At 39.7% G+C, this 27,745-nt stretch overlaps 1 protein-coding gene across 4 annotated transcripts in view; it reads left to right on the top strand.

The window, feature by feature from the left end:
* The window catches only part of BIN2 (bridging integrator 2), a 117,822-nt gene that overhangs the window by 28,868 nt on the left and 61,209 nt on the right, over window positions 1-27,745 (top strand). For all 4 annotated transcript variants that reach the window (XM_077483691.1, XM_077483690.1, XM_077483689.1 and 1 more), the window contains exons 3-4: window positions 264-318; window positions 20,849-20,943. In XM_077483691.1, coding sequence (XP_077339817.1) covers window positions 264-318; window positions 20,849-20,943 — 150 coding nt within the window. The remainder of the gene's footprint in view (window positions 1-263; window positions 319-20,848; window positions 20,944-27,745) is intronic.

Below are 27,745 nucleotides of genomic sequence, written 5' to 3'. Positions count from 1 at the left end.
GAGCAACTTCACTTTCAAGTGCACTTGCAGTACAAAGTGTATTTGCCTTTCGTAAAATAACCCCCCCTGTGTTGCAGTAGGAGAAATTAGACTTCAGGTTTAGAGAAAGCCATTGGGTATTTTAGCTTTATGTGGGCTGGTCTGCAGGGCACACATACAGTAGTGGTATTATTAAGTGATGTATCCAGTGCTGTCTGTTCTCTGTAGTACATCCTTTTAGTAGTTCTTTAAATTAAGAAAAGTAACAACAATTCTTATTTCAGAATGAAGGTAACCGATTATACAAAGATTTAAGGGCTGTTTTCAGTGCTGTAAAAGGTAAGACATATTGTAACAAATTTGTTCTAAATCCTACATTTTAAGGCCCTTTTCAGACGAGGTGGATTCTGTCAAGTGGATCCACCTGCTCAGCGAGGAATCTGTCTACTAATCCCCATTGAATAGGCGGATGACAGATCTGTGTCCGCTCCTCTATGCAGAGCAGACACGGACACAGCCTGCTCTTCTCTATGGGGTGGTCGGATGGAAATGGACCACCTGTCTGTTTCCATTTGACTGTCATCCGATCTGTTGGACAGATAGGGAATCCCCATCCATCTGTTTTTAGTGGACAGGATCGGATGCCCGTGGGTGTCAGTGGACACATGTCTGCTGACATCTGCCGCTCCATAGAGAGCAATGGATGGTCCAATCGGGTCTGCCTGAAAAACTGACTGGTGGACCCGATCGCTCCATCAGTGTAAAGGGGGCCTATGCAGAGATCTGTAACACACTGGGGTTTGTTTACTAAAGGCAAATCCACTTTGCACTACAAGTGCACTTGGATGTGCAGTCACTGTAGATCTGAGGGGAAGATCAAAATGACGGGGAAGCTCTGCTGATTTCTATTATCCAATCATGTGCAATCAGAAATGCTGTTTTTTATTTTCCTTGCATATCCCCCTCAGATCTACAGCGACTGTACTTCCAAGTGCACTTAGAGTGCAAAGTGGATTTTCCTTTAGTAAATCAACCCCAATGTCATCTCCAATATTATTAAGCAATACATAGAGTGTATGGTTGGTTTTGTTTTGCAAAATTTTATACCACTTAACCCAGGACACACTGACCCTGTGGCAGAAATGTAAACGGAGCTGTGCATGCACAACTATATGTACATTTTTCAGAGGATTGCGAACAGGCAGGTAGGTATATTTTATTGCAGAATAGAGGCTGCATATTTCTCTTTTGCAATGAAGAGCCTGCCTGTTCTCAATTCTTTTTAGCACTTAGTTACGCTGTTAGGCTGGATTCACATATATGAGAATTGGATGTGTTTTTAACCACATCCAATTCACAACTTTCAATAGCGCCGGTTCACACATGTGCAGGGCGGGCAGCGGTGTGGTTTTGAAAAGGATTTGGTGCATTTTTGGGACCCCTTCAGGTGTGATTTCAGGTAAAAATCTGCACCTGAATTGCACCTAATTTGGTGAACAGAAACACACCGGACTGCCGCACTGAAACCATGGCCACATATAAGTGAACCCAGCCTAAGTGGTCATGAACATGGAATTATTCTCTGTTAAGAGTTCATGAATATGCCAGTGTGATAAACTTAGAATGAGCAAGGGAGCAATATGTGTTTTCTGTTCTCCCCTTGATGCAGATACTGCAGACTGCACCTTTGTCATACCTCGCACTTAGATCACCAATAATCTTGTATCATCAGCTCTATTTAAATGAGCCAAAAAACTGAAACCTTAGTTGTCAGACTATTTAGATGAGAGGAAACACTATTACAGAGTTGAATTTCTTCTTTGTAATTAATTTATATATTTTTTTAGATACTGAAAGCCTATTCATATCTGTAAAACCAATATTCTCATTTTAAACCACAATGAATAATTGTTGACCTTCAGGATTTATTATCAAACTGATGTTAAAAAAAATGCACACATAGAAATGGATTACCCACATTTTACAAGTACTCCTGTAAACCTTTGTGAAATTGTGAAAGTGCCAGTCTTCCAAACCAGACTTTCCATAGACAGGATTCTTGTAGAGTGTTAAGCACCATATCAGACCTCTCCACCTCTGCATCAACACTTTACTGGCACCAGGACAGGACAAAGCAAGTGTCCACTCAGCACATATAAGCTGTACAGTTGACAAAAGACTGAAGCTCATTATTGGCATTTCTGCCCCCCTGTAGGAATACCAGTGCATTTACTCGCCACTTATACATATCAGGACAGGACAGAATTCTACCCTATGACAAGACTGTTGGAAGAGAGATACTTTGAGTAAAGGGGCTGGAGCTTTGTAACTTGTCACATTCATCCAATATCACCCATCAAGTCATACAGTTGCAAAAAAAGTATGTGAACCCTTTTGGAATGATATGGATTTCTGCACAAATTGGTCATAAAATGTGATTTGATCTTCATCAGTCACAACAATAAACAATCACAGTCTGCTTAAACTAATAACACACAAAGAATTAAATGTTACCATGTTTTTATTGAACACACCATGTAAACATTCACAGTGCAGGTGGAAAAAAGTATGTGAACCTCTAGACCTCTAGACAAGTTGGTCACTACTGTGGACCTGCAACAGGAGAGACATGCCACACAGCAGCCACCTATACATGTACGTTTTAAATACCGCTCCCACCTTGCCCTGCCATTAAAAAGAACAGTATGTGCTCAGGCTGCGACACCAAATTATAGTGGTAGCTAGCAGTGGAGGACCGTCCATAGGGGGCGCTCGGGTGCCCAGGCACTGCCCCCCCCCCCCATGTAGTAAAAAAAAAGTAAAAAATAAATATATTTTTTTTAAACATGTCCCTTTAAGAAAAAAAAATGTTTTTTTCAAATTTCCCTCCCTATGAGCACTGGCGCCGGGCGCAGTGCAATATAGGAAGCGCCACGTCTATGCAATCACAAGATTGCAGACGAGGTGCTTCATTTGCCCAAAAAAACAGCGCTTTGTGGCGCAGCCGATCGCACCACAGCTTCCGGCACATTTGACTGGCCGAGCAAGTGCATAGACTTGCACTTGAGGGAGCAGTGGGCGGTGCTTCCGACGTCGCTCAAGGAAGTGACATTGGCACGGCACTTCTCTATTCTGCCCGCCTGAGAGGAACAGGTAAGGGGCTGCCGCATGGCAGCTTAAACAATCTTAATCGTTTATTCCACCCAGCCGCCGGTACCCCCTCCACATCGATCTATCTTATGATGGTTGCACTCGGCAGCATACCCCAACCCCCCCACCCCCTGCTAAACAAGATTTAAAGAAATAGTGTTATCAGTGACCGGCAGCATACACCCCCCCCAAAGAAGCTTTAAAAAAAGGGTTATTAATAATAAGGGGGGGTATGCTGCCGACCACCGATAATAACCCTTTTTTTTAATCTTGTTTGGGGGGGCAGGTATGGGAGTTAATGCTGCCGACCACCGATAATAACCCTTCTTTTTTTAAATCTTGTTTGGACCACCGCAGCATACCCCCCCAACAAGATTTTTTTAAAAAAACGCAGCATACCCCCCAAACAAGATTTAAAAAAAAGGGTTATTATCGGTGGTCGGCAGCATTAACCCCCATACCTGCCCCCCCCAACAAGATTTACAGGTTGTAGATATGTGCAATTTACAGGTTGTAGATATGTGCGATTTACAGGTTGTTGATATGTGCGATATATAAGTTGTAGATATGTGCGATTTATAGGTTGTAGATATGTGCGATTTACAGGTTGTAGATATGTGCGATTTGCAGGTTGTAGATATGTGCGATTTGCATGTTGTAGATATGTGCAATTTACAGGTTGTAGATATGTGCGATTTATAGGTTGTAGATATGTGCAACTTACAGGTTGTAGATATGTGCGATTTATAGCTTGTAGATATGTGCGATTTACAGGTTGTAGATATGTGCGATTTGCAGGTTGTAGATATGTGCGATTTGCATGTTGTAGATATGTGCAATTTACAGGTTGTAGATATGTGCGATTTATAGGTTGTAGATATGTGCAATTTACAGGTTGTAGATATGTGCGATTTATAGGTTGTAGATATGTGCGATTTGCATGTTGTAGATATGTGCGATTTGCATGTTGTAGATATGGGCAATTTACAGGTTGTAGATATGTGCGATTTATAGGTTGTAGATATGTGCAATTTACAGGTTGTAGATATGTGCGATTTACAGGTTGTAGATATGTGAAATTTACAGAATTTGTAGATATGTGAAATTTACAGAATTTGTAGATATGTGCGATTTGCATGTTGTAGATATGTGCGATTTGAATGTTGTAGATATGTGCAATTTACAGGTTTTTGATATGTGCGATTTATAGGTTGTAGATATGTGCGATTTATATGTTGTAGATGTGTGCGATTTGCAGGTTGTAGATATGTGCGATTTACAGGTTGTAGATATGTGCAATTTACATGTTGTAGATATGTGCGATTTGCATGTTGTTGATATGTGCAATTTGCATGTTGTAGATATGTGCGATTTACATGTTGTAGATATGTGCGATTTACATGTTGTAGATATGTGCGATTTAGATGTTGTAGATATGGGCAATTTGCATGTTGTAGATATGTGCGATTTACATGTTGTAGATATGTGCGATTTACATGTTGTAGATATATGCGATTTGCAGGTTGTAGCTATATGCGATTTACAGGTGGTAGATATGTGCGATTTACAGAATGCAATTTACAGAATGCAGATATGTACTATTCACAGGTTGTAGATATGTGCAATTTGCATGTTGTAGATATGTGCGATTTATAGGTTGTAGATATGTGCAATTTACAGGTTGTAGATATATGCGATTTGCATGTTGTAGATATGTGCAATTTACAGGTTGTAGATATGTATGATTTACAGGTTGTAGATATGTGCAATTTACAGAATGCGATTTACAGAATGCAGATATGTGCTATTTACAGGTTGTAGATATGTGCTATTTACAGGTTGTAGATATGTGCGATTTACATGTTGTAGATATGTGTGATTTGCATGTTGTAGATATGTGCGATTTACAGGTTGTAGATATGGGAAATTTACAGGTTGTAGATATGGGCAATTTGCATGTTGTAGATATGTGCGATTTACAGGTTGTAGATATGGGCAATTTACAGGTTGTAGATACGTGCTATTTACATGTTGTAGATATGTGCAATTTACAGGTTGTAGATATGTGCGATTTGCATGTTGTAGATATGTGCGATTTACATGTTGTAGATATGTGCGATTTACAGGTTGAAGATATGTGCGATTTGCATGTTGTAGATATGTGCGATTTACATGTTGTAGATATGTGCGATTTACAGGTTGTAGATATGTGCGATTTGCAAGTTGTAGATATGTGCGATTTTCAGGTTGTAGATATGTGCAATTTATAGGTTGTAGATATGTGCAATTTACAGGTTGTAGATATGTGCGATTTGCATGTTGTAGATATGTGCAATTTATAGGTTGTAGATATGTATGATTTACAGGTTGTAGATATGTGCAATTTACAGAATGCGATTTACAGAATTCAGATATGTGCTATTTACAGGTTGTAGATATATGTGATTTGCATGTTGTAGATATGTGCGATTTGCATGTTGTAGATATGTGCAATTTACAAAATGCAGATGTGTGATTTACAGAATGCAGATATGTTCGATTTACAGAATGCGATTTACAGAATGCAGATATGTGTGATTTGCATGTTGTAGATATATGCAATTTACAGATTGTAGATATGTGCAATTTACAGAATGCAGATATGTGCGATTTACATGTTGCAGAATGCAGATATGGGTAATTTACAGGTTGCAGAATGCAAATATGTGTGATTTACAGGTTGTAGATATGTGCTATTTACAAAATGCAGATATGTGCGATTTACAGAATGCGATTTACAGAATGCAGATATGTGCGATTTACAGAATGTGATTTACAGAATGAAGATATGTGCGATTTACAGGTTGCAGAATGCAGTTATGTGCGATTTACAGAATGCAGATATGTGTGATTTACAGGTTGCAGAATGCAGATATGTGCGATTTACAGGTTGCAGAAAAGGTGCCTGATGTGGTTATACACAAGATAAGTATGATTCATCTGCTTTAGTAGAGCCCTGTGTATAATGTGCAGCCTGGTATATGATGTTAATTCGATAAGGGGTGTGGCTTGTGAGAAGTGTGATGGGCCAAATCTGAGGGTTTATAGGTTGTAGATATGTGCGATTTATATGTTGTAGATATGTGCGATTTGCAGGTTGTAGATATGTGCGATTTACAGGTTGTAGATATGTGCAATTTACATGTTGTAGATATGTGCGATTTGCATGTTGTTGATATGTGCAATTTGCATGTTGTAGATATGTGCTATTTACAGGTTGTAGATATGTGCGATTTACAGGTTGTAGATATGTGCAATTTACAGAATGCGATTTACAGAATGCAGATATGTGCGATTTATAGGTTGTAGATATGTGCGATTTAAAGGTTGTAGATATGTGCAATTTACAGGTTGTAGATATGTGCGATTTGCATGTTGTAGATATGTGCAATTTATAGGTTGTAGATATGTATGATTTACAGGTTGTAGATATGTGCAATTTACAGAATGCGATTTACAGAATTCAGATATGTGCTATTTACAGGTTGTAGATATATGTGATTTGCATGTTGTAGATATGTGCGATTTGCATGTTGTAGATATGTGCAATTTACAAAATGCAGATGTGTGATTTACAGAATGCAGATATGTTCGATTTACAGAATGCGATTTACAGAATGCAGATATGTGTGATTTGCATGTTGTAGATATATGCAATTTACAGATTGTAGATATGTGCAATTAATGCAGATATGTGCGATTTACATGTTGCAGAATGCAGATATGGGCAATTTACAGGTTGCAGAATGCAGATATGTGTGATTTACAGGTTGTAGATATGTGCTATTTACAGAATGCAGATATGTGCGATTTACAGAATGCGATTTACAGAATGCAGATATGTGCGATTTACAGAATGTGATTTACAGAATGCAGATATGTGCGATTTACAGGTTGCAGAATGCAGTTATGTGCGATTTACAGAATGCAGATATGTGTGATTTACAGGTTGCAGAATGCAGATATGTGCGATTTACAGGTTGCAGAAAAGGTGCCTGATGTGGTTATACACAAGATAAGCATGATTCATCTGCTTTAGTAGAGCCCTGTGTATAATGTGCAGCCTGGTATATGATGTTAATTCGATAAGGGGTGTGGCTTGTGAGAAGTGGGATGGGCCAAATCTGAGGGGGCCTGGTCTTGCGCCCCCATCCTAAAACTTCACCAGCCGCCACTGGTAGCCAGATTGCACTAACAGTGGGTGGGTCTTAGAGGGGCGTGGTTAAATAAAACTTTAGTCTAACAAACATGTACAACACTCAAGACAATGCAACTCTTTCCTTATATATGCTTTTCAGCCTACCTTACAGAAAAACTCTGCAAAATAGGCAGTAACTACTAAGAAACCAGGAAACAAAGCAATGAAAACTTATAGCAGAAGCCCCCTATGCACATCAGAAGTCCTCTTTTACATCACAGTACACCTTCACATCAGAGCCTCCTCTTACATTAGAGATATTCTGTTTCAAATCTTTCTTTATTATTTCTTTATAATTATAAAACATACAAAACATCCATCAACATACCTAACATCCATCAAAAAAAAAAAAATTATATATATATATATATATATATATATATATATATATATATATATATATATATATATATATATATAAAAATCAGCCCTCATCCCTCCCACCTACCCCATCGCTCCTCACTTCCTCACTTCCTCACTTACAAATATTCCTTAAGGTTCCCTGAGGTGCAAAACTCCTCCCACTTGTTCCAATGCTTTGAAATCGGATTCTCCACATATCCTTCTTCTCTTATTTGCTTCTCCATATAGTGTGTTTCACTCATTTCACATTTCCACTCTATTATTAATGGAGCATTTTCCTTTTTCCATTTTCGCGCTACTACAACTTTTGCAGCTGTAGTCATACAGTGCAAAAACTCTATCTCTTTCTGTGTTAATGATTTAGGTGTGAGAGAGAATAGTACTATCATTATATCTATCTTTATCCTAGTACCTGTCACTCCCTGATATATTTCTGTTATCTTACCCCAAAAATCTCTTAACTTGTAACAGCTATACCATATGTGTTCTAAAGTACCCTTTTCTATTTTGCATCTCCAACAGGTTTCAGGGTTCCTTTTATTTATTCTATTCATTACTACTGGGCTTCTATACCATCTTATTGCAACTTTATCGTTTTTTTCTTGGTCCTTGATTGCTACCGATAGTTTATGTATTCTTCCATATATCCCTTCCCATTCCTTCTCTGTCAACACATTCCCTATTTCCTCCTCCCATTTTTTCACTGCTGCTATTTTTTTAATTAATAATTAGAGATATTCTGAATGAACTGTCTGTACACAGGTTGGACTTGATGAACTTTTTTTTTTTCCTTGTCAAAAAATACTTTATTAAGTTCAATGAAATTATGTACAATAAATTAATATTGAGTATTGTACATTTCAGAATATTTATGTAGTAATCATATCTGCTTACAATTATAGAATTGATCGTGAGGTAAAGCATTGTGAAAAATTTAAGTAATTAGTTAACAATTATGAACTAAATCAATACTGATGAAGACTAGGGATGAGCTTCGTGTTCGAGTCGAACGTACGTTCGACTCGAACATTGGCTGTTCGTCCGTTCGGCGAAATCCGAACTCTTGGTCTGTTCGCGTCAAAATTCGTGTGGCGCGCACGGCCCACAATGCACTGCGATGGCGCAGTGCATTGCTGGCTCATGATTGGCCAAGCATGCACTGTGACCCCGCATGCTTGGCCAATCGCAGTGCCAGCAGCGAGGAGAGCCATGATTGGCCACAGGCAGGATGCCTGTGGCCAATCATAGCTCAGGCTGTGTAGTGCACGCCCCCAAACTATATAAGGCCGCCTTTGAGGCGGCCTCGTGTAGTGTGTTGGCATCTGAAGCAGTGGGTGTTCTGTGTACCTTCAACACAGTTACACACCGATCGTTTTTGGCTGATTTCCTATCTTGCTCTTGTGTAGTGGTTATTGTCTGTGCCCTGACCGCAGTATACACCACTATATTCACCTCACCTATATAGCTAGTGATCTATCTTTAATAATAGAGCTTGCAGTCAGTAGTGTTAGGAGTGCGTGCTGTCTGCGTGCTCTGTACCCAGTACATACCGCTATAATCCACCTACATAGCTGTTCTCTATTTGAGCCCAATTGCCATCTGCAGGAGTTATTGGAAGTTGTGTGTGCCTCCAGCACAGCACAGTATACATCTGTATATACCCCTTTATCTCTGCTGTTTTCTGGTTATTGTCTGCGTGCCCTGACCGCAGTATACACCGCGATATTCACCTCAGCCTAAGGCCCAATTTTTCTGCCCCTGTTTAACAGGGGCGTTTAAGTACAATTTTTGATGCAATGCTTTGCAGCAGGGCTAATTCCAGCAAAAAAACTAGAGTATATGGAAGAGGTTGCAGTGTGGTGGCACCAGCAGCAGTGCCTAAGGCCAAATTTTTCTGCCCCTGTTTAACAGGGACATGTAAATACAATTCTTGATATAATATTTCACAGGAGGGCCCCTTCCTGTGCCCACCCAGAGTAACGGTGAGGACTTATAGTATTGTGGCACCAGCACCACAACCACCAAAGGTCAATTTTTCTACCACTGTTCAACAATGGCATGTAATTACAATTCTTGATATAATCGTTCACAGCAGGGCGCTCCAGCGCCCACCAAGAGTCACTTTGAGGGCTTACAATGTTGTAGCAAAACCAACACCTTGTTCCGCCATTTCTGCAGAGCATATAGGGCAGGCCCCTACTTTCAAACATCCAATTTACAAACATCTCCTACTTGCAAACGGAAGGAGACAACAGCAAGTGAGATGAAAAAAGATGGACGACAAAACAAATTATACAGGGGTGATAACCCTTCCCTATGTTTTCCAAAAAGCTTAAAAATTGTTTTTTTGACTGGAGCTACACTTTAAAAATGTACCAGTTGAAAATTACAAACAGATTCAACTTAACACAACAAACCTACACAGTCCCTGTCTTGTTTGCACCGCCTGTATACTGCTGTTCTGAGTATATAGGGCCTGGGGGCCACACGCATTTCCTTTTTTTAATATGGGTACAGGGTTCCCCTTAATATGCGTACAAGACCCAAATAGGCTGGTAATGGGCAGGGAGGGCTACCCATGCCATTTTTCTCAATGATTTTCAACCATATTGCAGGAACCAGATATAACATTAAAACCGCAAGCAGTTTTAAATGGTGTTATTTCCGTTTAATGTCATTTTGTGCAGGGACTGTTCTAAACACGGGAAACACGTGGCACTTCACAGGCATACTACAGACACCCCCCAGGCACCATATTTAAAGGAATATTTCACTTTTTTTTTTCACTTTAATCGTCATTAAAATCAGTGCTCAATGGGACTTCAATGGGGTTCTAACGTTCGTAACGAACGTGGGGTCCGTTCGAAAGTTCTGGTGCGAACCGAACCGGGGTGTGTTCGGCTCATCCCTAATGAAGACATTCAAATATTATGTAATATTTAAGAGTATGAAAAAACTGAATAAAGATTTCCTGAATAATCTTGATATAATGAAATATGTTACATTACTAATGATGTCTTTTCTTTGTAACCGAAGGTATAGCTAAATCATAAGGTGTAAAGAGAGACAGAGTAGAGAGAGGAAGAATAAGATAAAGAGTGAAGAGTGAAAAAGGTAAAATAAAAAAGAGGGGTCCATCGGGTTGATCCAGAAGTCACAGGCCAACCAGTATTGTTAGCATGAGTTTAAATCATCTACCATGGCCATAAAACAATATCATTGAATGATAATGGTAAGAAATGTTCTAACCAAGGCTGCCATAGTTTACGAAATTTAGGTATTTGGTTTTGTTCAATAGCAGCCATTTTAGCATGTATCATAAAATTATTCATTCTTTGTTTGGTCTCGGCCAACTCTAAAGAGGGGGTTTTCCAAGCTTTCGCCACAGTTTGTTTTGCTGCTGTGAGCAAAAACACAAATAGTTTAAATTGGGCATAAGTTAGACACTCTCGTTTTAGGCATAGTAGTGTCGTTGTAGGGTTAGGATGAAGGATAATATTGAACATTTTGGAGGCATATGTAAATATTTCTTTCCAAAATGTCTGTACTATTGGACAGGACCACCAAATGTGTTTATGTGTACCTTTTTCCAAACAGCCCCGAAAACAGTGATCTGAGTATCCAGGGGTAAATTTAGCGATTTTGTCAGGTACTAAGTACCACCGAGTTAGTACCTTATAGTTGGTTTCCATGGCTAGTACATTAGGGGAGGAAGATTTAATTGTGGACAAAATTTTAATCCACTCTGCCTCGTCTAGAGTGTATTGCAAATCCTCATCCCATTTTCGCACATAAGTAGGTATATCTTTATCAGAGTTTATTAGTAATTGAGAGTAGAGGGAGGAAATTCGTGCTCTAGCATGTGGGTCATTCTTGCATGTGGATTCAAAACTGGTTAAGTGGGTCAAAGGTACATCATAAATGGTATTAGGTGTGAAGAAATTTTTTATTTGTAAGTATCGGAACAATTCCGATTGAGGAATACCGTGTGCTTTGCAGAGAGATGGAAAAGGGATAAAAGATGACAAGTTAACAAAGTTGTGGAAGTTCAGCATACCTAAAGAAGACCATGCTTTAAAAGAGAGAGGATAAATCCATGCTGGGTAAAATGTTGGATTTTTGAAGGAGAGGAGGGGGTTGTGTGAAGATTGCAATTTATATTTGAATTTAAGTCTGTTCCAGAGGGATAAGTAATGTTTAGTAATAGGATTACTTAAGCCAAGACGATTTTTGGAATGTAACCATAATATACTGGAGATCGATAAAGGATCACAATCACAAGCCTCTATCAATACCCATAAAATAATTTCCTGAGTGGCGTGATATTTAATTAAACTAGTAAGTATAGTAAGTGTCAAAATTCGGTACTCCCAGACCACCTAAATTTTTAGGTAAGTATAATCTTTTGAGAGGGATATGCGGTTGTGAAGATCCCCAAATAAAATTAGATACTCTTTTCTGGATAATACGTAAGTAGTGAGTGGGGACTGCAATCAGTAATACTCTAAATAAATATAGTAGTTTGGGTAAACTTTAAATTTTAACAACATTTATTTTCCCCAACCAGGAGATGGGAAGGTGGGACCAACTGTTCATTAGGTTTGTAATGTGTTTTAAAATGTTAGGGTAATTAGCAGAGTATAAGTCTGATAAAGAGGGTGTAAGGTGAATGCCAAAAAATGGAATTGATCTCGCTGCCCATGTGAAAGGGAGTGCTACTTTTGCTGAGGTTAGTTCTATTGTTGACAGCGCCTTGAGGCGATTCAGTTCGCATTGTGCGCTATACAAGTATTTCATTCATTCATTCAAAGTGATATATTTAATGCTATACATTTTTTGGAGTTTATCTGTAGCCCTGATTTGGCAGCAAATATGTTGAGAATAGGAATTAGATTTGAAACTTGGGGAGATGACAGAAACAATAAAATATCGTCAGCAAATAAGCTGAGTTTATGATGAATTCTACCTAGTTCTATTTCAGTGACTGTTGGCTCTAATCTAAGGTATTGAGCTAAAGGTTCTATTAAAAGGGCAAATATTAAGGGGGAAAGTGGGCAACCCTGTCAAGTGCCTCTTTCTATATTAAATTGTTCCGATTTATATCCTGCATATTTTACGTAGGCTTGGAGTTTGTTATAAAGAGCTGTTATACAACTAGTGAAGTGGGTGCCAAATCCCCATTTCTGGAGAGTGTAATGTAAATATGGCCAGGTTACTGAATCAAAGGCTTTTCTTATGTCAAGAGATAGAAAGCATGTAGGAATTCATATTTTTTTAGCTATGTATGCCAAGAGGGTTGCTTGACATACATTATCATTTGCTTGCCTTGTTGACATAAATCCTACTTGGTCATTATGAATGATTTTACCAATTATCTTGTTAAGGCGGGTAGCTATGATTTTTGCTAAGATTTTAATGTCTTGATTTAAGAGGAAATAGGACAGAAGTTTGTGCAAGATGTATTATCTGAGTGGGGTTTGGGGATCATGCAAATAATAGATAATAATGATTCACGTCTAAATAAGCCTATTAGAGTGTTGAATGCTTCCTCTAATATAGGTGAAAGAGTTTCAGAAAATGTTATATAATATAAGGCTGAATATCCATCTGGGCCAGGCCTTTTGTTTATTTTCCATTCTTTTATGGTTTTCAAAACTTCTGCTGATGTTATGCTTTCTTCCAGCAAGATTTTTTTTGTGTGTGTAAGTTTAGTAAGATTTATTTTAGAGAAGAAGTTATCAGCATCAGACTGGTTGAATTCCTTTAAATCTGAATATAATTATGATAAATATTTATGGAATTTTTGAACGATTTTAAGAGGATTACTCATTTAAGTGTTATTTCATAGTTTAAGTCTGATTGGGTTTGATTGTCTGTCAATAGATTTCAGCACGCGTGCTAGAAGGGTATTAGGTTTGTTTGATTTCATGTAGAACATGTGTTTTGATCTGCGTAGTGTCTTATCTGATGATTCTGTTAAGAATAAATCATATTCTAGTCTAGCTTTTTCCAATTGTTCTTTTGATTTAGAGGAAGGGTTGTTTTGAAATGAAGCAAAAGCAGTGTTAAAGTTGGTTTTTTAATTTTCGTGTTAGGCTAATGCGTTCTCTTTTAATCAGTGCCATTTGTCGTTGGATCAATCCACATACCACAGGCTTATGTGCTTCCCATAAGGTAAGCGGAGAAACCTCTGGGTTAGTGTTATATTCTAGATAGTCTTTAATACCTTGTTCAATTATTTGACTATGTAAGGGGTTTTTAAGTATGACGTCAGGGAGGTACCATGTTGGGTCATGGGCTTTAGGGATGGTAGAGGATATTGTGGTGTATACTGCATTGTGGTCTGACCAGGGGATGGGGATTATGTTGGATGTAAGAATTTCCGGTATCATAGCTGTGGTTAGAAAAATTTGATCTATACGCGTGAATATCTTATGTGGGTGAGAATAGTAGGTAAAGCATCTTTTGGATGAATTACATTCTCTCCAATAGTCTACTAGGTTATATTGAGAGAGTAGTTTAGAAAATGATTGATTGCTTGAGTTGCAAGAGGGCATATAAGGCGATTTGTCTAGAAATGGGAGGAGGATCTGGTTAGAGTCAACGCATATTTGTGCCATTTGTCGTTGGATCAATCCACGTACCACAGGCTTATGTGCTTCCCATAAGGTAAGCGGAGAAACCTCTGGGTTAGTGTTATATTCTAGATAGTCTTTAATACCTTGTTCAATTATTTGACTATGTAAGGGGTTTTTAAGTATGACGTCGGGCAGGTACCATGTTGGGTCATGGGCTTTAGGGATGGTAGAGTATATTGTAGTGTATACTGCATTGTGGTCTGACCAGGGGATGGGGATTATGTTGGATGTAAGAATTTCCGGTATCATAGCTGTGGTTAGAAAAATGTGATCTATATGCGTGAATATCTTATGTGGGTGAGAATAGTAGGTAAAGCATCTTTTGGATGAATTACATTCTCTACAATAGTCTACTAGGTTATATTGAGAGAGTAGTTTAGAAAATGAGTGATTACTTGAGTTGCGAGAGGGCATATAAGGCGATTTGTCTAGAAATGGGAGGAGGATCTGGTTAGAGTCAACGCATATGATAAACCGTACCCATTTTATGAGTATTTACTACTTGTTGTCTATTAGGAGCGTAGTATGATACTATTGTTACCACATTATCCATAATGTGACCAGTAATAATGAGATTACGCCCCTCTGGGTCTTTAATTTCTGATATGATTAAGAACGGTGTAGATCTGTGGAAGGCTATAAGGGTACCTCTTTTTTTTACGCTGGCCGAGGCTGTAAAGACTTGAGGGTAAAAAGGACTCATATATTTAGGAGTAGAATTTTCTGTAAAGTGAGTTTCTTGTAGGCATATTATATGAGCCTTCTTAGCTTGAAGAGAATGAAATGCCTTTGTTCTTTTTTGTGGTATGTTGATTCCCTGAACATTCAGGGAAAGAATGTTTAATGGTGCCATAATAAATTATTCAAAAAATAATGCTCACTATTGTCTGTTAGTGTCTGACTGGATGAATCGACCCATGTGGACCCAAAGAGGGGATAAGGAGGAGGGACTAAAGCTACTAGGAGTATAGAGAGATAGAGAAAACTGAAAATTAAAAGGATAAAGTTATACAAGATGCATAAAAGCATGTAATGAAAAGTAGGGTTTACCCATGATAGGGGAATAGGCTGCCATCAGGGGTAATGTAGCCTGTGTCATCCGCCCACATATTATGTATGGGCAGACGGGGTAGGCTAATTGGGGCACACTGAACGTCTGTGTGAGGTAGAAAAGCCCTATTAATATTATTTAAACAAAACAAGAAACAAGAAAATGCGAAATGATTTGATGTAAAATTAATACAAATAAAACCCGCTTGGTGTTGGGATATATTATTCCTAGAATAGGTGGAATAATATGAATCTCAATTAAGGTAACCATCTAATAAAAATTAGAATATGCTAGATCAGAACAAAACCTAGATCTCATAGTAAATCTTAATAACTTTGTAAAATAAGGTGACCAGTCAGTAACCTTAGGAGATGATTTTAAAGATAAAATAAAATAAGATAAGACCTACCACGTTGTCTTTTAGAGTCTAATTACAGAGGAGGAGGAATGGGGGAAGGGGGGAAGGGAGACTAAATATATTAGAACAGAGCAGAACATAAAATTCCTATTTAATTTTATTAATAACTTAATTAAATGAAAGACCGGTCAGCAACCGTGGATGATAGCCCTTTTCCTGTTTCATTTTACCCTTCCTTCTCTTTTTTTATTTTTTTATTATCTTTTTCCTCTCCCTATCCCTTTCTCTTCACCCCAACTCCCCTTCCCCTTATTTTATTTTTTTATTTTATTTTTTTCTTATTTTTTCCTCTTCTTTTCCTTTCCTTTTTTTTATTTATTTTTTCTTCCTTCTTTTCCCTTACCCTTCCCCCCACCCCCAAAGATAAAATAAAATAGAATAAGATCAAATAAGACCTTCCAATTAGTCTTGAAGGGATTGGTCACAAATAAATAAATAAATAAAAAATATTATATATATATATATATATATATATATATATATATATATATAATATGTGGGGGGAATGGGGGAAAGGGGAATTAAATAAATGTGAACATAGCATTAAACAAATAAACGTTCATTTAGTCGATCATATTCGTATTTGAGCCAACTTATATGTTGAACTGCACATGTTCAATACATAAGTATATTAATAAATATAACTATATATATTTAATATTTAATTTATATAAATATATAATTATGTTCTATATCATAACAAGTAGACTCAGATTAGGCGTTGCAACATTATGTTTTGAATTTAGGAAGTCAAATGAGTTTTCATCCGGGTTTCAAAATTAATGGGTATGTGAAAAGGTGAATAGTGGGTAGGTAAGTTATGATTCAAATATTATAGCGAGTTAGGAGAACAGCTTAGATTGTTCAGTCCATGGTTTCTTCAGTTTGCTGAGGAGGGTAATCCAAACGACTTCTTTTGTGAGAGTGGGAATGATTTCCGTTGATTCCAGAAAGTTTGGAGGATTTTTGTGAAGATGCTGACACTGATCGTCTACGTGGGGAATCAAGATCAGACATGCTATCCATTAAATGCAGATTTTGTAGAGTTTGCTGTAGTTCTGCCTCTGATCTGCAGATGAATTTTGAGCCTTTGCATGCGAATCGTAAAGAAACGGGGAATCTCCATTGATAGTTTATGTGATGATTTTGTAACATCAGTAGTAGGGGTTTCATTGCTCTGTGTTTGTTTATAGTGAGTTGAGAGAGATCAGCAAGTAGTTGGTACTTCTGTCCTTGAAAAGATAGTTCATTTCTTTCTCTTGCTGCTGCTAGCAGATTCTCCTGCGATAAAAATGAAACTTCTCAATTATATTGGGTGGGGGACGTCTGCTTTTTTAGGTACAAGAGTGTGATGGATTCTATCCATTTAAAAACATTCTGCTGACAATGTAGGCAGAAGTTTCTGAAATAAGGCAGTAATGGTAGTTTGCAGGTCTGTCACTGACTCTCGGATACCTCTACTTCTAATCTTGGAGAGTCTAGCCCTATTCTCAAAATCTAATCTCTAAAGCTAGATTTTCCTCTTTAAGATTATCCAGTTCAGACATGTATTCCTGTGTGAAATTTCTATTTCATCCACTCTGGTTTCCATCGCTTCAGTGCGGTTACCCAGCTCTCTTATCTCTTTTGTGAGGCTTTTAGTGATATGTTCTGAAGTTTGCCTCAGAGCTTTGTTAAGCATTTTTTCAAATTGCCTTAAAAGTGCTGGAGAGGCAGGGGAATCATGAGAAATAGACTGTAAGTCATTTATTTCTGAGTCTGACTCACCAAGAGAAGTTATTTTTATAGGCTGCTGCTTCTGTGAGAGCACTGAGGCTTTTTGGGAGGAAGGTGTCGACGCCATTTTAGCTGCAGTGTGTGCTTTGGTTTCTTTAATGAAGGGATTTTTGTTTTTGGTACGGATGCTTCCCAACACCATAATTTTGCCCCAAACGTTACCTCTGTGTTCCAGGGGATATCCGGTGTGTTTCTGTGTGTCCGGAACCGGCGGGCTACGGTTACTAATTAGCTTTTCTCCTCACACAGAGGGGAGCTCTACCAGTGCATAACCATTGCTGTCAGAGTCCGCTGTGCCCTCTGACAACTTGTGTCTTTTTTCAACCTCACCTACTATGTAACTATGTATCAGGGAATTATTAGACCAGACTGTGTGGACTGTACAGAGGAAACCGAAAACACATGTAGGTGAAATAACTATAGTGTTTATTATAAGTGACAAGAAAGTGAAAACAAACAGTGCACTACCAACCACAAACAACATGTAATATATATAATTAATGGGAAATACCAGAGTCGTAAACAAAAGCCAGGCTGAGGTCATACACAGGGGAATCAGTAGATGGGTAAGGATGAGGAACCAGCAGGAGAGGACGGATGGATGGGCTGCAGAGCAGGGATCTTTAGGTAACAGGAGACAAGAGGGACAGGTCCAGGATGGGCTCAGGATCGAGAGGGATCAGGTTGGGTAGATACAGGCTCAAGGTCCGAGTACAGGCAACAAGGTCAGGGCTAGGGATGAGCCGAACACCCCCCGAAATGGAAAGTGCTAATTTTAACGGCTAATATGCAAGATACTGTCCTAAAAAGGGTTTGGGGACCTGACTCCTGCCTCAGGGGACATGGGTCAATGCAAAAAAAAGTTTTAAAAACGGCCGTTTTGGCGGGAGCACTGATTTTAATGACGATTAAAGTGAAAAAAAAAAGTGAAATATTCCTTTAAATATGGTGCCTGGGGGATGTCTGTAGTATGCCTGTGAAGTGCCACATGTTTCCCGTGTTTAGAACAGTCCCTGCACAAAATGACATTAAATGGAAATAACACCATTTAAAACTGCTTGCGGTTTTAATGTTATATCTGGTTCCTGCAATATGGTTGAAAATCATTGAGAAAAATTGCATGGGTAGCCCTCCCTGCCCATTACCAGCCTATTTGGGTCTTGTACGCATATTAAGGGGAACCCCGTACCCATATTAAAAAAAGGAAATGCGTGTGGCCCCCAGGCCCTATATACTCAGAACAGCAGTATACAGGCGGTGCAAACAAGACAGGGACTGTGTAGGTTTGTTGTGTTAAGTTGAATCTGTTTGTAATTTTCAACTGGTACATTTTTAAAGTGTAGCTCCAGTCAAAAAAACTATTTTTAAGCTTTTTGGAAAACATAGGGAAGGGTTATCACCCCTGTATAATTTGTTTTGTCGTCCATCTTTTTTCATCTCACTTGCTGCTGTCTGATGTTTGTAAGTTGGATGTTTGAAAGTAGGGGCCTGCCCTATATGCTCTGCAGAAATGGCGGAACAAGGTGTTGGTTTTGCCACAGCATTGTAAGCCCTCAAAGTGACTCTTGGTGGGCGCTGGAGCGCCCTGCTGTGAACGATTATATCAAGAATTGTAATTACATGCCATTGTTGAACAGTGGTAGAAAAATTGACCTTTGGTGGTTGTGGTGCTGGTGCCACAACACTATAAGTCCTCACCGTTACTCTGGGTGGGCACAGGAAGGGGCCCTCCTGTGAAATATTATATCAAGAATTGTAATTACATGTCCCTGTTAAACAGGGGCAGAAAAATTTGGCCTTAGGCACTGCTGCTGGTGCCACCACACTGCAACCTCTTCCATATACTCTAGTTTTTTTGCTGGAATTAGCCCTGCTGCAAAGCATTGCATCAAAAATTGTACTTAAACGCCCCTGTTAAACAGGGGCAGAAAAATTGGGCCTTAGGCTGAGGTGAATATCGCGGTGTATACTGCGGTCAGGGCACGCAGACAATAACCAGAAAACAGCAGAGATAAAGGGGTATATACAGATGTATACTGTGCTGTGCTGGAGGCACACACAACTTCCAATAACTCCTGCAGATGGCAATTGGGCTCAAATAGAGAACAGCTATGTAGGTGGATTATAGCGGTATGTACTGGGTACAGAGCACGCAGACAGCACGCACTATCTCCTAACACTACTGACTGCAAGCTCTATTATTAAAGATAGATCACTAGCTATATAGGTGAGGTGAATATAGTGGTGTATACTGCGGTCAGGGCACAGACAATAACCACTACACAAGAGCAAGATAGGAAATCAGCCAAAAACGATCGGTGTGTGACTGTGTTGAAGGTACACAGAACACCCACTGCTTCAGATGCCAACACACTACACGAGGCCGCCTCAAAGGCGGCCTTATATAGTGTGGGGCGTGCACTACACAGCCTGAGCTATGATTGGCCACAGGCATCCTGCCTGTGGCCAATCATGGCTCTCCTCGCTGCTGGCGCTGCGATTGGCCAAGCATGTGGGGTCACAGTGCATGCTTGGCCAATCATGAGCCAGCAATGCACTGCGCCATCGCAGTGCATTGTGGGCCGTGCGCGCCACACGAATTTTGACGCGAACGGACCAAGAGTTCGGATTTCGCCGAACGGACGAACAGCCAATGTTCGAGTCGAACGTACGTTCGACTCGAACACAAAGCTCATCCCTAGTCAGGGCACATGGAGAGAGCGATACCATGGCAAGCATGTGAGGGCCTGCCGGGTATTCATAAGACTGCCAATGATTAACCTCACGTAACAGCTGAGCGCAGAAAGTGCTGTCTGCTCCACACGGCCGGAGTACACCCGCTGGTGGACACCGGTACTACAGCCCAAGGATCAACAGTGCCACAAACGGGTGGACCTTTTCATGACAGTACTGTTGTTAGCAAACTCTGCAAAAAAAAAGAGGGAATTTAGTTCATACATACTGCAATACATGTTAAGGCTGGCCAACTGTGTAAGTAATTCCCCTTTGGGCAGTCCCTAACCTGCTCTGCAGAATGCAAATGCTACAGTGGATATAGTGCCAATATGGGGCAAAAAGACACAAGTTAGAAGAGAGTTACAGGTTACAGGTCTGGCCACTGACTTGCAATGCAATAGAAACATTCTCTATAAACATGTATATAATCCAAATTCTACAGTGGATATAGTGCCTAATTTCACTTTTTTCCGCATCTCATTGTCATTTTTTTTTTAAAGCAATGCATGACAGCTCTAAGAGATTGGCAGAAACACTTCAAGTCATTTACAGAGCAGACTGGGATGGATACAATGAACTGAAAGCCATTGTTGAGGTAAATACTGTACATAACTGTTTTTACTCATAGCTATTTACAGAAAGTGAAATCCAGGTGAACAGACAGTTGCCAGGATGAATAATAGAAGTGGACAGGCAGATGCAAGAGAGCTGTGAGTTTGTTTACATGCCCCCGGCAGCTGGTGCTGTAGTAGTTACTGCCATAAAAGAGGCAATTTCATGGTACAGACATATTCCATTCTACTATAGTAAAGAAAATGGCATCATGCCAAATAGTTTAGTAGCAAACTGCCAAGATTGGCTGAACTACATTAGCATGTTTATCCCTTTCATGACTAAGCCTATTTTTGGAATTTGGTGTTTACAAGTTAAAATCCATATTTTTTGCTAGAAAATTACTTGGAACGCCCAAACATTATATATATATATATATATATATATATATATATATATATATATTTTAGCAGAGACTCTAGAGAATAAAACGGTGATTGTTGCAATATTTTATGTCACACGGTATTTGCGCAGCGGTGTTTTAAACGCAACTTTTTGGGAAAAGGGACACTTTCATGAATTAAAAAAAAAAAAAAACAGTAAAATTAGCACAATTTTTTTGCGCAATGTGAAAGATAATGTTACGCCGAGTAAATAGATACCAAACATGTCACACTTTATAATTGCGCGCACTTGTGGATTGATGACAAAGTACGGTACCTAAAAATCTCAATAGGCGACGCTTTAAATTTTTTTTACAGTTACCAGGTTAGTGTTACAGAGGAGGTCTAGTGCTAGAATTATTGCTCTCGCTCTGACGATCGCGGCGATACCTCACATGTGTGATTTGAACACTGTTTACATACGTGGGCGCGACTTCCGTATGCGTTTTCTTTGCTTCGCGAGCTCGCGGGGACGGCGGGCGCTTTAAAAAAAAATTTTTTATTTATTTATTTTATTTATTTTAAAATGACTAAATTGTTTTTTTTTTTTTTTTTTTTTTTATTTGATCACTTTTATTGCTGTCACAAGGAATGTAAACATCCCTTGTGACAGTAATAGGTGGTGACAGGTACTCTTTATGGAGGGATTGGGGGTCTAAAAGACCCCCCACTCCTCCTTTACACTTCAATGTATTCAGATCGCCGAAAACGGCAATTCTGAATCTTTTTAAAACCGGCGCCATTGGCATGACGTCGCTTCCCTGTTTACTATGAGGAGACTGGAGCGAAGCCGCTTACGGCTTCGTTCCAGTTCCTCCCCAGCAGCCGGAGGCAGCGCAACTTGAATCGGTGCTCCCGATCGAGCGGGAGCACCGGTAACAGCGGCGGGAGGCGGCAGAAGGGGGGTCGTCCCCTCCCGCTCCTCCGGCATAACAGCCGAGCGGCTTTTAGCCGCATCGGTTGTTATGCCTGGATAGCCAATCGCCTGCTGAGAAAAACGGTACCGGATGATGCCTGCAGGTGCGGGCATCATCCCGGTATACCCCCCGGAAGCCGAGTACGCATATCTGCGTACGCTTGGCGGGAAAGGGTTAAATCTGTCTATAAATGCATTAGTTAGCCTATCCTGATGTAGAATGTTGCCCTAGGCTGGATAAATGTATTTTTTTGGCTCCGCTGTACTCAGCTAAGCAACACTTTATTTTCTAGGTCTGGTCAGATCTATCCTCAAACCTGAGGCTTAACTGGTTCTGCTTACCTCTGGAAGAAGCATCCATAAATAAAATAGGACTAGCAGGGCAGCCATCAGAAATCTTGGGGCCCCTTACACAGCTTTATACCTGGGCCTCCCTGGACCTCACCACCAACATTCCCCAGGGCCTGCCCACTGGCCATCCCACCAAATCCGCCTACTAGCCACCCCACTGAGTCCCTCTCCACAATCTATCCTCATCCATGCCCAGCATCATCCATCCCTCTCTACAATGTATCTCCATCCATGCCCAGCTTCACCCATCCCTCCAGTCTCCATCGTCTCCACGTCCAGCTTCCGGGAAAGGGATGGGTGTTGCTGGGTGTGGATGGGGATACATTGTGGAGAGGGATGGATGGTGCTGGGCGTGGATGGGGATGCAATGTGGAGACTGGAGGGATGGATGGTGCTGGGTATGGATGGGAATGCATTGTGGAGACTGGAGTGATGGAGTAGATGCTGGTTGGGGATGAAGATGATTGAGTTACATTGTGAAATGAATATGAATGACTCTGGATGGGGATGAGAGTTACGTAGTGAAGAGGCTCTCCACAATGTCACGAGGTTCCCCTTAATATCCATACGAGACCTGAAGGGCCTGGTATGGAATTTGGGGGAACCCCACACAATTTTGTTTTCTAAATTTTGGTTCAGGGTTCCCCTTAATATTAATACCAGACCCAAAGGGCCTGGTAATGTACTGTGGGGGAATCCCATGCCCATTTTCAAAAACTTTTATGTGTATTGCCGGTGTTCTGTCAAAAAGTGTCCAGCCATCGAATAGTGTCCGCCCGTACTGCGCAGGAGCAGTGCTTGCGCAGTACAGAGGAGAAGGAGACTCTGAAAGTCTCTGAAGAAGAACGGCACCTGCGCACTGAGTCCAGGTCGGCTTCGCTCTGCTATTTTTTATTCTAACTCTATGTCCACTTGGATGGTGGGGCTTGAACCTGGACTCACTGCATAGGTGCCGTTTATCTTCGAAGATGTTCGGCTTCTCCTTGTTCTCCGTACTGCACAAGTGCAGTACAGGGCGGACACTATCCAATGGGGGACACTATTTGATACATCACCGGGACCGACAATTCATTACAGCCGCGAGTAGTTTTAAATTACTTTTTTTCCTTTAGAAATTTAATTTTGTGCAGGGACTATTGTAAACAAGGGAAACATGTGCCACTTTAAAGGCATAGTATAGATACCCCCCCAGGTACAAAATTTAAAGGAATATTTCACTTTTATTGTTTGACTTTAAGCATTATTAAAATCACTGCTCCCCAAAAAACGTCAGTTTTTAAAACTTTTTTTTGTCTTGATACATGTCCCCTGGGGCAGAACCCAGGTCCCCAAACACTTTTTATGACGATAACTTGCATATAAGCCTTTAAAATTAGCACATCACTCATTCCCCTCATCCCTCATCCCCATCATCACTCATTTAGGGATCCCAAAGACATCCCTAGACCTGAGTTTGTCAGTGTGCTTGGGAACTGGTACCTGGGCTGGCAGCTTCTGTACAGTTAAGGGAGACCTGGTTTATTTCCAGCAGCCCCTTCAGGGGTGAGTGCTAAACTAAATCAGTCCAGCAGGCATAGAGCTATAATCTCTTCTCTACGTGTATTTCTCTCTGGCATTGTAGGTACCATATTAGATGTAGTTGCAACCTTGGCCAGTGTTTCAAAATCTGCACCAGTATCAGCATGACAAGGTGGGGGAATAAAAACTAACTATGTTATAGGGGGGACTGATAAAAACAAACACTGTTGCGTTAATGCTAGTGATAGATTGCATTTTATAAGAAGTTTGACATTTTTGAGTGTGCCTATAGATACACTTTAATTCCTTTAGTAGATCACTAATTTGTCTACAGCCATAGAGACATTTAGGTAATAATAAACGTTTGTTTTGTTGCTTTTTTTTTGAACAGTTGCATGCTAAGTAGCCAAGTAAACACTAGATGACTACTGACACACCAAAAACACTTTAATTTTCTCCTATTCACTGCCACCAGCTCCACGATTATCAGTGCAGCTCCCCTGAACATCCTGTCTGAGAACACATGAGTCTCATTGTTGCAAGGGACAGTGCAGCCAATTAGCTTACAGGAAGGAAGAGAAGGGGAGTGGCATGCACAGGATCTGTGTTTCTATCAATGCACTTCTATTCAGCTCGAGTCCTGGCTAGGGGTTTGCCTGAAAGCATGGTCCATAAAACCCAGCAAGTGAAAGGAGCACAATTAGCAGGTGATTAATCAAAATTGTAATAGCATGTTACAGGATACAGCCTTGTGTTGAGCTCTAATGTTTTTAAAGTAAATATAACAAAGCTTCACAAATAAAAAAACATTCCTTAGTTTAAGTCTAGAGGTGGTATATCAATACCGTATGTGAACAGAAGTATTTTAATACATAAAACTTGCATACAATTTAAATCTGATTGAAACTAGAAGTAGACTAAAAGCAGAAGTGTACATACAGTGCTGGGAAGGATAAGCAGTTGGTTGGGTGGAAGTGACAGTGACAGATTAAATGGGAATTTTGTTACTCAAAAGAAGATACTGTATTGGTACAATGTTAGAGGAAGAACTCTGCTATTTGCATCTTAAATTGCTAATATATACCGGTAATTATGTTATTTTTTTAGAAGAACCGACCCTGCTTTAAAAATAGTCAGGGTCAGATTTCATTGAGCCACAAGCGTGTCTTTGAAGCAGCCAAAAGAGGAATTTATGACACAGGCTGTAACCGTGTAATAAAGCTGTCTCCTAACGGAAGCATTGAGATGCATCATGAGACAGATTTATTACAAGATTACTCCAAAGTCACAATTGTGACTGGATGGAACCTGACCCTGACCACATTTTAATTATGACTCTGTATGTAAGGGGGCTTCTAATTAGCTGATGGTTGGTGCTAAATCCCTTAAGCTACGGCCACTTCTTCTTGGATAGGTCAACCGCCATTAAGCCAGCCAAAGATGGATCGAAAATTTGGCAGGTTCAGACCAGCTGAATTTAAATCCATCTATGAGCATGCTGGTTGTATAGAAGTCAATGGAGAGAGGCTGTGCAGAAGGGACAGTTAACAATGGGGAACAGACAGTAGAGAAGAGAAGGCAGTAAACGGAAGTTCCATCACCCCCCCACCCCAAGTCTCAGTTGTGCCTCATCATTGCTTACCCCCCAACTCTCCTCTCCAGGGCTGAGGTGTCCAATCAAGTAGTGGAAAGAAGAGTAAGGGAGGAGAAGAGCTTTATAGCCTCTTATCAACTATGACCAATCTGACCAGCAAGGACTGTCCAGTCACTGGTCACCCTACATGATGTTTGTATTTTACTGTAGTATACCTTTATATACTGCATGGCTGTTTAAAAAAGTGTTTGATGTGATCATGATTAATTATCTTTGGGCTAACAAAGGTTGAGCATGCGTGCTCCAAGGACTTCTATAAAGACAGTAATAAAGAATGTTATTATAAATTGGTATTATTCGACCTAGTATTTTTCTCTGAATGTTCATATTACACAGCAATCCTTCAATACACAGAAACAACATTATACAAGTCAGCTGTTTATGTTCTCATGTTATTTTATTATCTGTAAACTCCAAAATAGAACACATGTCACCCGTAAATGGTTAATTGTCCTTGGAACAACTGCAAGGTTTACTATTTTATTCCAGCTTGATCATTTGAATCTGCTCTGTTAGGCTTCATTCTACAGAATCATATTATTTTATGTTAAATACCATATATATAAGAAAAATATTGCTTGTTCAGTATTAATCAGACAGCTCCCCTAGTGACTGGCACAATACACCAAATTGTCATTGCTTGTTCCAGCAGGTTGTTAAACCAGATCCTGCTGGAGGGCTAACTTCATTATCAGGCATTTAAGGGAGGTCAGAAATCAAGTCACTTAACTCTGGGCTCACTTGTACACAGCTTCAGCACTGTTAGAGAGACATTTACTTCGCAAGGCCCCTCTTTTCACAGGTATCTCTCTCCAGGGTCCCAATGCAAGATCAAGGTCCTTGAGAAATCAGGGCACAAGGTTTATGGTATCTTTTAGGAGAAGGGGAACCCAGGTAACCAATGCAATGGTGGTAAATCCATTGGCAAGCCAACTACCCCACTCCAAACCAGAGCCCAATATGGTGCCATTTTTTTCTCTACCCCGCTTGTTCTCCCTCTTCCCCTCTCGTGTCAGAAAATGAGGAAAATTTCTCTAAAAGAGCCCAGTAAAACCCGCAAGGGGTTCTTCCCCCTTCTATATGCTATATAAAATTTTAAAAAGTTTTGATTATAGATACACTTTAACAATACCCTGGCAGTACTCTTAAAATTATCCTTTAATTCCTAATACTTAACCTAAAAGTTGTACTTTAAATCCTAAACTTAACCTTTGACTCCAACCTAACCTAAAATCGTATCAGCACCACAAATTTAAGAGTAAATAAAGTGGAACTACACTGTATCTGAGCACCACAAAGCAAACTTCCCCATTCATCCATGTCTCCATACTTTATTTTGCTGAGAAATCACTTTGAAAAACACTTTGGAAAACACCCCCTAGCATTACTGGCTGGCTGTGGCCATCTTGAGTATGATTCATGTAGCATTTACTTCATGGGATCCATCTGCCTTTAGCTCAGGCATGCAGACAGAAGGGTGTGCTTAGCTGAAGCCCTCCTCCCCTGCTGAAGACTCCTGGGATGTATGTCATCATTTGTCTAGGTAGGCAAGGAAATCAGGAAGTAACTGAAGGAATTTAAATAAAAAGTTTAAAACAAGTAAATATGGAATACTTTTCTATCTATTTACTAATGCAAGCAGCATAATGAAATACCAATAGTTATGGTTTAAACTATGAATCTGGCACCTGAAGTATCTGCTTCAAAATAAATTACTTGTGTGCTAAGTTCATGGCAACAAAAACACTGGGGTTGATTTACTAAAATTGGAGAATGCAAAATTTGGTGCGACTCTGCATAGAAACCAATCAGCTTCCAGTTTTTTTTCTGTTTTTTGTTTTTTGTTAAAGCTTAATTGAACAAGCTGAAGTTAGAAGCTAATTAGCTACCTTGTACAGCTGCACCAGATTTTACACTCAGACTTTACATATTCTTGAACTTTTTGCTAAATGCAATTCCCATT

Source organism: Lithobates pipiens, unplaced genomic scaffold (assembly GCF_037356315.1).
Source record: "Lithobates pipiens isolate NorthernLeopardFrog02 unplaced genomic scaffold, aLitPip1_a1.2 Scaffold_16, whole genome shotgun sequence".
Taxonomy (NCBI): domain Eukaryota; kingdom Metazoa; phylum Chordata; class Amphibia; order Anura; family Ranidae; genus Lithobates; species Lithobates pipiens.
This window is presented reverse-complemented; position numbering and strand designations above follow the sequence as displayed.